Below are 9,793 nucleotides of genomic sequence, written 5' to 3' on the forward strand. Positions count from 1 at the left end.
ATGAGCGCGGCTAGGCTGCGAGCGCGGCGAGGCATGAGCAGGTGGGCGGGGTGCGAGCGTGGTGGGCAGGGTCCCGTGATTTCGTGTGCTGGGCCTCTAGTGAAATATAAAGAGGCAATAGAAAAACAATTTTCACTCTTCAAAGTTTCATTGAGGTTTGGAACTTCAGCTCCATTGCTTATTTGAAAAGACTCAAGATTTTGACTACCCCAGAGAAAAGAGTAACTAACTCTTAAGTGTAGCAAATATCTAAAAAGTTTCATTTTCACAAAAATATTCTTCTGGCTTTGGTTTTGTTAGGACTTCTCAACCTTGGCACAGTTAACCATTTGGGCTAGATAATTCTTTGCTGTAAATGCTATTGTGTGCATTGTAGGATAATTGGCAACATTCCTGGCTTCCACTCATTAGATCAGCGGTTCTCAACCTGTGGGTCGCGACCCCTTTGGGGGTCGAATGACCCTTTCACAGGGGTCGCCTAAGACCATCGGAAAACACATATATAATTACATATTGTTTTTGTGATTAATCACTATGCTTTAATTATGTTCAATTTGTAACAATGAAATTGGGGGTCACCACAACATGAGGAACTGTATTAAAGGGTCGCGGCATTAGGAAGGTTGAGAACCACTGCATTAGATGCTAGTAACACCTCGTTAGTTGTGATTATCAAAAATGTCTCCAGAGGGTAAAGTTGGGAACCATGGGTTCAGACACTCAAAGTCTGAGTCACATTTTTTTGTAGAAGTCAACTATTATAAACTTTAACTCGCTTGAGTATGACTATTCAACAGATGACTTGCCCCAGGAGTATTAAAGAAATATTGATCCCATGTTTAGTCTAAATTTTTAGAGGAAATAGCTTGTGTTTCTTGTTTTTCTCTCCTAAATAAGTTAAATGTAAGAAGATTGAAATTTGGGACTTTAACACATTAAGCGCCATGTCAGTCACCAGTGACTGAAACGGAAAGGAAGACAAAACAGGCTTGGCGCTTAATGTATTAAGAAAAATTTTGAAACATAAGTAATTTTTAAAAACTCAAAAATAACAAGCTATTAGGAATTATTTAGGCTTTTTCCTGGATACTGAAAACATGGGGTCCCTGGACCAGCAAAGTGGTCCTTGGACTAGCAAAGTCAACATCACCTGGGAGCTTATTAAACTTACCAGGCCCCAGCCATAGACCTAAGCCAAACTCTGGTGGTGGTGCTCAGGAATTGTGTTTTAACAAGTCCTCTAGGTTAATCTGTTATAAGCTAAAGTTTAAGAACCACCTCTCTAGACACAGTGCCTCATGTAGTAAAGGTAAAGCATCTTGGTTCTAGCTATTTCCCGACCACTGTTTCCTGATATTTGATGATTGATTGATTGATTGAAGAGGTGAGGTAGGAGGGGGTATGAAAATGGAGGTAAAATTACTGAAGTAGGACATGGAGGAAGAGGAGGAAACTTGGGGGAAAGCAGCAAAATGTAGTTTTAAACCGACTCAGTTTAAGATGCTGAGTAGGAGATTTACCATTTTTATCACCATTTGCCTAAAGATACTTATTTTCATATATGCCCTGAACTTTCTGGCCTGAATACCCTTGTTTATCTTATTCCCACTTTCTGGAACCTCCTTTCTTTCCCCTCAACTCCCAGTTATCAAAATCTGCCCAGATAAGATGCTTCCTTCTTGTCCACTCAAACATAAGTAGTCCCTCTCAGAATTTCCTACTAACACTTTGTTTATACCTCTTTTATGGAGTGCTATAGCACATCATAATATATTCTAGAATATATTCTGGTACTTATGCATATATATTACCTCACCTAGAACAGTGCTACTCAAACTTGGTCCATGGACTGGCTGTTAGGTTGCAAACTGTTACTGGTCTTCAGTGAGATAAAGTGATTGAACTAGAATCAGCTGCCCAGTAAGCACACTAGTTCAGTTTTGACTTTTTTTTTTTTTTTAAATAGAAAACCCTCTTTTTGAAGGAAGCAGTACATTGATTTACATTCTGGCATGAATCTCTGAAATTGTTGTGGACTGGCACATTGAGTAGCACTGTACTAGATGACATTTGGTATTATTTGAATCATCTATGATTCCTATCACATTGCCTTCCATAGCGTACGCATATGATAGGAATGTACTGAATGAATAAATGAATGATACACCATGAGGAAAGATGAGGGAACAGTTTCCTGACTTGAGGGTAAAGGAATTCAGTGGATGTATCCTTTATGGCATAAGGAAGGCTGCTAGTATTTTAAATAATCTTTACATACCCTGGTAAAGCAATGAAGCTAATTTGCTTTTTTTTTTTTTTTTAACACTTATGAAGCACTACCTCCCAGGGACTGACTCATTTAATATTTACAATATCCCTGCTGGAGAGGTATTACCTACCACTTTTACAGATGAGCAAAATGAAGACAGAGTAACTTAGTAACTCATCCAAGGTCACACCTAGTAGATGGTAAAGCCATGATTTGGTTCTAAATGGTCTGACTTCAGAGCCCATACTCTCAACCACACCACTCTTAGTTCCTCTTCTGGTAATTGAACAAAGGAGGGTCACTCAGAAAGGATTTTACGCCTTGAAAGAGGATTTGGAAGCATAAGTAAGATGATCAGAGGAAAAGAATGTTTCCCATGAACACAAACAAATGAGGTGCAATCTTTGTGAACCTGGGGGTTAAGAGAGGACAAGAAAGGCCAAAAGAATAAATCATTATTCAGTGTTTTAAGAGACATTAATTTTTAAAAACAGAAGTAGAAAAATTGCACTGGTTAAAAAACAAACAAAACACTTGGAAACCTAAGCATCCTGCAACCAATATTCTTTCTAGAAAGATGGACTTGAGGTTGTATTTTAAAGTGCTTTTGGTTATTAAAATTATTTTTCCCTCACTGTATTTTCTTAATCAGTCTATTCAGAATTGGAAAACTAAAAAGTTTCAAAAAAAGGAAATTTTCAAGGAAAAGGCAGAGGACATGCCTATGCTTTTTCATAACAAACAAGAAGATAATCAAAAGCAGAAAGAGGAACAAAGAAAGCAGCAGAAATTGGCAGTGGAAGCTTGGAAAAAACAGAAAAGTATAGAAATGTCAATGAAATATGCTTCCCAGTTAAAAGAAGAGGAAGAGAAAGAGAAAAGGCAGCAGAAAGAGCGCCAACGCCAGTTTAAACTAAAATTACTACTAGAAAACTACACCCAGCAGAAGAAAGAACAGGAAGAATTTTTAAGACTTGAAAAGGAGATAAGGGAAAAGACAGAAAAGGCAGAAAAAAGGAAAACTGTTGCTGATGAAATTTCCAGATTTCAAGAAAGAGTGAGTAAATATGTTTTCTAAATAATTTTAGAAATTATTTAGTGGTATTACTACCAATAGAGGTATTACTTCCAGATTCAGTTCAGGAAAAATTGAGTGCTTCTGTTATATTAGGCTTCTACCTACCAATGCTCCCTCATTCCCCCGCCCCCCCCTCATTTCTAGTATATTATAGTCTAGTGGGAAAGATAGATGTGCAAGTATATTTCTGTATGATATTGTAAATAGTGTAGTGATTGAGGTAATTGTGGACAGAGAATCTTAGGAGATGGGTATGCAGGGAGGGTAGCTTATGAACATAGCTATTAGTGTTAGAGAGACACTAAGATATTTGAGTCGTGAAGAAGAAAGGGGAGATCTTTCCTAGCGAAGAGAACAGCATGAATGACAGCTTGGAGAAGTGTAACAGTGGTTTGTGGGGGAACCCGTAAACACTTCAGTATCCTAAGGGCATCAGATGGAAGGTGGGAATCAGCCAGAGACAAGGCTGGAAAGGTAGCCACAGGCTAGACTACTTTTTCTTTGCCAAACTGACTGGCTTTTCCCTACAGATGATTTCCTTACTTGTTCACTGTCCATCTCCCAACATAATAGAAGCTCCACAAGGGCAGAGATTTTGTCCTTTTGTTTATTCCTGTAACCTGTACATTGTAGATATTCAATGTATACTTAAAGGAATCAAGGTTATTGCTGAGAGGTAGGATCATAAGTGATTTAAAAACAAATATATATAAGAAAATGCAATCAAAAGAGATTATAATTTTATCAAAGTGGAATTCAGTCCAAAGAGTCTCAAAAAGACAAAGAAGTGTATATACTTTAAAACAAAAAAGGATGCAAATGAGATAAAACATAGCAATATCGCCCTGGCCGGCTTGGCTCAGTGGATAGAGCGTCAGCCTGTGGATTGCAGGGTCCCAGGTTCGATTGTGGCCGGGGCCACATGCCTGGGTTGTGGGCTTGATCCCCAGTGGGGGGTGTGCAGGAGGCAGCCGATCAATGATTTTCTCTCATCGTTGATGTTTCTATCTCTCTCTCCTTCTCCCTGCCTCTCTGAAATCAATAAAGAAATATTTAAAAAAAAAAACACACACATAGAAATATCTATAAAGGAAAAAATAAGGGAAATACAAAAAATTAGACAAAAACACATTAGTGGAATTTCTTTTAGTCTCTATAAAAATATCTCCCTAAATAACAAAATGCCCCAAATATGAGAGATCTAAAACCAGACATATCTGTACTGAAAGTGGGCTTAACTCACCTATTAAGATAAGAAATAACTAACATAAAATGATTCCAAAAGATGTGCACGTGTCACATTTATTTTCAAGGAAAACAAAGTTTTTACTCTCGTTGGAAAAGGTTTGTATTGAAGGAATATTGATATTTAAGGTGATTTAATTTTACTTCCAAGCAACTAAAGTTTGAAACAAATTTTAGTTGATTTTACTTTCTCATGTTATCTTTTTTGTTGGCATATGTTTTTTAGGATTTACGTAAACTTGAACTGAAAATTCTTGATAGACAGTCAAAAGAAGATGAAAAGGCAGAAAAACAAAGAAGACTGGCAAAATTAAAAAAAAAGGTGCTCTGTGCTGAGATTAATTTATTTTTATTGTTATCCTAATTCCTTGGTTTGTAAGGATACAAACATCCATTTTCTTTATATCCAGCTTGATTTCTGTACCATCTTCTTTAAAATGTACTTATTTAGCATAGCTTAGTACAATTTAAACTATTGTTTGAATTCTACCATTTCACATTATAAACACATTGCTTAATCTCAGTTGGTGATACTCAAAGCTAAAGATATAGGTGACTCTTGACAAAACAAAGAACTTACTGGTAGATATTTATCCTAAATTTATTGCCTGGCTGTGCCACTACTTGCTGCATCATATTTCCTTCATAATATAAACAGAATAAAATAATTGAACTAAAAAAAGAAACTAACAATTTATTGATAGATTGATGTGGTCCAACTTTTATTTTAGCTATATGAGCACAATAAAAAGTTTACAGAAGAGGTTATTAACAGTTTTTAATATCAAGTATTTTTCTTAGTAAGGATCACAAATACAATGTTAATTATTTCAGATTCATTTTACTTCTGATTACAGGTTGAAAACAATGTTAGCAGAGATCCTTCTAGGCTTTACAAACCTACCAAAGGTTGGGAAGAACGGACCAAAAACTTAGGACCAACAAGCTCTGGGCCACTTCTACATATCCCACATAGGTAAAGAGGAGTTAGAATGAGTGTTGACTTTATAATAATTTAATAACTGCATGTTTCGCCTGGCCAGCATGGCTCAGTGTTTGAGTACTGATCTATGAACCAGGAGGTCATGGTTTGATTCCCGGTCACAACACATGCCTGGGTTTCAGGCTCATTCCCCGTAGGGGGCGTTTAGGAGGCAGCCAATCAATGATTCTCTCTCAGCATTGATGATTCTCTCTCTCCTTCTCCCTTCCTCTCTGAAATCAATAAAAATATTTTAAAAGATAACCATGTTTATATTTTGTGCAACTTTGATATGTATATTATATTTTACAGTAAAAAGTGATAAAAATAAATCTACATATATTTTTAAAAGTTAACATTTAATCGGCATAACTCGAGTTGGCCCACATTCACTTGGTTGCATACTTTTCACTTGTTTCACACTGATGCCCGCACCCTGGCCTCTTACTTTTTCTCTACCTGAATAAAACTTGCTTTATAAAAAAGTTCAAATAAAAGAAATAGAAGTTAACATCTAATCAGTTAGGATCTTTATAAAAATTTTCTGCGTATTTATAATTGCTCTTCTCTTCTTCTCCTTAGGGCTATTCCAACCTGGAGACAAGGAGTTTAGAAAAGAATATGAGATAATGAAACTGGTATTCAGTTGATGGGAATGCTAGCATATTCAGCTTGAATAGAACAGAGTGATTAACCACATGTGTTTTTAAATATCACTAGCTTAGACAGACTGATTATGGTGTTGTATGTGAATTGACAGATGTTAAGTTCCAAGCAGTATTGTCATTAGTATTTCCTGTTTATAGCAAGAGGGTATGTAATGTGTATGTTGGCCTATTATTATGTAAAAGTTTTTTGAATAAGTTTATGTTACAAATACTATTTCATTTAAATACTCAGAACATTTCAAAGATACTTTGTTTTTGGCATGGCACAGCAAAATAAGTTGGGACAATCACAGAATGACATTTTCAAACCAAAATTTTGTAACATTTATATTTTGGCGGTAAGTTAGCTTGAGTAACAAAAATGTAAAGTTTTTTTTTGGTTTGAATTTTGAAATAAGTTAGTACTTTTTCTAATTTAACAAACTGGTAGTTTATCAGTTACTACATTTTTATGTAATAAATATTTTGTATTTGTTCGAAGCATGCTTTGTTTTATATCAAGTATTTATATTAAAAATATGCCTCACAGTTCACACCTCATTTATACTCTATTATTTGTATTATTGATAAAATCTTTTCGGTTTCCTTTAGCTTTTCCAATTTTCTTTTCAGCCTTTCTGGACTTCACACATTTATAAAATCTTTGTGTCTTTCATATCTTCCTGCCTGATTCAGTTTTCTGCTTGTTTGCCTCAAAATATTTGTTCAAAATAGTTACTTTTAAAATTTACAAACTTTGGTACATGAAAACACAATGTAACAATTCGGCTCAACTTTTCATATAAAATCTTAGCTCCTAACTTTAATTAGGTCTCACTGGCTTATAGGAAAGTTACCATAAACATAATAAACATAGGAAACTTATTTCTTATGATTTTTATCTTAGATGTAACTTGATACATTTAGGTCAAATGACTCAAATTTACTATGAGTAATAGTAGTCAAAACTTTTTCTTATTTCACACTTAGGATTCAAAGTAAATATAATTTCTAAAGGGAACGGAATTCTTTACAGTTATTGGTGCAAAATAGGAGAATTAATGTAAAACATCCTTAATCAGGAATGCACATTTTATTTGTAGTACTCATTTTCCATGAATTTTAAAAATGATTTGAGGCATTTTAGAATAAAATATAGAATAGGACAAGGGAATTTAAAAATAGAATTGAACAACTAAGAAGATAAAGAAAAGTAAAGGTTTTCATGTGCTACTTACTAACATGTTGCTTTTTTTTTGCACACAAATGCAGCTTTCAATTTCCTGCATCTAAGGTAAGCATAGTGGGCAACGCTGTATGAGGGGGGAGGGGGGTTTGTTTATTTTTATTTTGTTTGTTTTTTTTAATAATAGAAAGTATGGAAGTTTCTTTGAACAACCAGTCCTTCTAAGTGAATCTAAAGTGAATGAGGAATTTGTTGTATGCCTCTTTATATAGACTACATAAAATAAACAACGTAAGTGTCTTCAGTTGCAAGCTCATAGAAGAGGTGTCAAATAAACATTTCTTAAACTGATTTAAAAAGTATATTAATAAGAAATTTAGATAAAAAACACACACAAAAATGTTATAAAGCACCAATTCAACCACCCCTGGGTAACTTTTTCCAAAAGCATACCTACATATTTTTAAATAGCTATAGTCAGAGTAAGTTACTTACTATACTGTAAGCACTTTACATTACACATATTTTTCTATCTTTCTACATAATTTAGACATTATCACTTAATGACTAAATAAGATTCAATTATAATGAGGATGCTCCATCTTTCTCATACTATGAAGACTTGAGCTATATATACTTCTTAGCTAATGTTGAGTGGCATTTTTTGTAGGGGTTAGAATAGATTCTGTCATGGATATGTCAGAAACCTTGTATGATCAAAATCACCCATGAAAAGGCTTTTCTTTACCTAGAAGTATACAATATTATTTTTCAATGAGCCCATCATAGAAGTATTTCCTCCTGATTTGGATCAGATTGGTGATTCTTGAGCTGAGAATCAGATGAAATGTTTGGCTTCCTTTTAAGAGCCAGGTTGAAGAGGATTGTCTTTCAGAGCATAGAGTGTGCATAGTTGATTCTAGTAAGTCAAATGTATGTGATAGGACTCCACTTTGAACATCTTCAGACATCTGACGTGTGTGTGTGTGTGTGTGTGTGTGTGTGTGTGTGTGTGAGAGAGAGAGAGTGAGAGAGAGAGAGAGAGAGAGAGAGAGTGTGATTGTAATACTGTAGTGAAAACTCTCTAGATAGGGCATGCCTGAAGGGCGAGGACTGTGGACTCCATAGTTGTAGAGAAGCACCAAGGGCAGCCTCTGCTTATACCCAGCCATTTGTTAAAGACACGCAGGAAAGCCTGTAAACCTGTAAGTAGTACCTAAAATTATGCAAGGCACTTTGGATTGGTGAATAAGTATAACTCCAGCCCACGTGATACACTCTAAGAAATAAATTTTCTAACAAAGCTATTAATTAAAATTATACCCAAACTTCTATTAGCTCAATTGATTATAAAACAAAACAAAAATATCTAGTTTAGGCCTGATCCTTGGGTGGATTTCTTTTTCTCTCAACATTTCGTTATGAAGTTTTAAAAGGAAATGCTGAAGCAACTTAAATCCCTCTTTTTGAAAAAATAGTAGCATGTGATTTGTTTTTAGTATATGGGTAAGTTGGAGAATAGGTGGAGCTTACTTGCTGTTGCAAATTGATAAAACAGTGATGAAGTCAAAACATTGACTCAAAGAGTAAAACTTAAAACTTGTAAAAGAAAAACGCAGTCACCTGTGTGAATATATGTTGTGCATGCATATTGCATTTAGATATATTTAAACGTGATTTCTGATATTCTCGAGAACTGGGAACGACTCAACTTTTGTAGTGTCAGTAATCACTTACTAAACATTTATTTATATCCACAGATTGAATTGCAGGTTTAGTAACGTATCCATTCAGCTTAAAACTGCCCCCCCCCCCCCGCATGAGTCTGTTGGAACATTTATATCGAGCCGTTCCTGTTTTCATATATACCCGCCTCGTGACCTTTGGGGCCTGATGTTCTCAACGCGCACTTGAAACTATGGACATTGCGCTTCCTCCCAAAGGCCGAAGGAGGGTAAGAGTACGAGAGAGATTTGTGGGCCGAACTTGAGGCTGGCGAGGTGTTGCCGAAGCTTTGGGGTTTAGAGTAGGAAAGGTGGGTTGTGCTCTTCCTAAGAAGAAATTAGGCGATAAAGTGCGGCATCGGACTTCCCAGTGACGGCGTCTCCAGTAAGTCCACCCAGTTCAGCTCCTCGGGACTCCTTCGCGCCGCTCGCCAAGTGCTTCCGGGTCACGGCAGGCGTCGCTTCCGCAGCAGCATGGCGGCCGCGGAGGACGGGCAGCTGGCGGGGGACTGCGAAGGAGAGCGGCTGGATTTCCTGCGGGACCGGCACGTGCGGTTCTTCCAGCGCTGCCTCCAGGTTTTGCCGGAGCGCTATTCTTCGCTGGAGACCAGCAGGTAACTGGTGGCCACAGTCAACCGGGCCGGCCCGGAGTCCGGGCCCCG

The 9,793-nt window shown here is 36.5% G+C and overlaps 2 protein-coding genes across 8 annotated transcripts in view; both read left to right on the forward strand.

Moving 5' to 3' along the window:
* CCDC112 (coiled-coil domain containing 112) overlaps nucleotides 1–6,773 on the forward strand; it is a 26,523-nt gene extending 19,750 nt beyond the window's left edge. For 2 of the 3 annotated variants that reach the window (XM_005857369.2, XM_014544286.1), the window contains exons 7-10: nucleotides 2,922–3,326; nucleotides 4,819–4,914; nucleotides 5,450–5,568; nucleotides 6,157–6,773. In XM_005857369.2, the coding sequence (XP_005857431.2) occupies nucleotides 2,922–3,326; nucleotides 4,819–4,914; nucleotides 5,450–5,568; nucleotides 6,157–6,187 (651 nt within the window). In that variant the 3' untranslated portion in view covers nucleotides 6,188–6,773. The remainder of the gene's footprint in view (nucleotides 1–2,921; nucleotides 3,327–4,818; nucleotides 4,915–5,449; nucleotides 5,569–6,156) is intronic. The other variant, XM_014544289.1, reaches the window with a different exon arrangement.
* Nucleotides 6,774–7,421: 648 nt separating this feature from the next.
* PGGT1B (protein geranylgeranyltransferase type I, beta subunit) overlaps nucleotides 7,422–9,793 on the forward strand; it is a 53,002-nt gene continuing 50,630 nt past the window's right edge. For 2 of the 5 annotated variants that reach the window (XM_014544299.1, XM_014544314.1), the window contains exon 1: nucleotides 8,851–9,745. In XM_014544299.1, the coding sequence (XP_014399785.1) occupies nucleotides 9,606–9,745 (140 nt within the window). In that variant the 5' untranslated portion in view covers nucleotides 8,851–9,605. Of the gene's footprint in view, nucleotides 7,516–8,846; nucleotides 9,746–9,793 lie in introns of those variants that run through there. The other 3 variants (XM_005857361.2, XM_014544302.1, XM_014544306.1) reach the window with 3 other exon arrangements.

Source organism: Myotis brandtii, unplaced genomic scaffold (genome assembly GCF_000412655.1).
Source record: "Myotis brandtii unplaced genomic scaffold, ASM41265v1 scaffold1105, whole genome shotgun sequence".
NCBI lineage: Eukaryota > Metazoa > Chordata > Mammalia > Chiroptera > Vespertilionidae > Myotis > Myotis brandtii.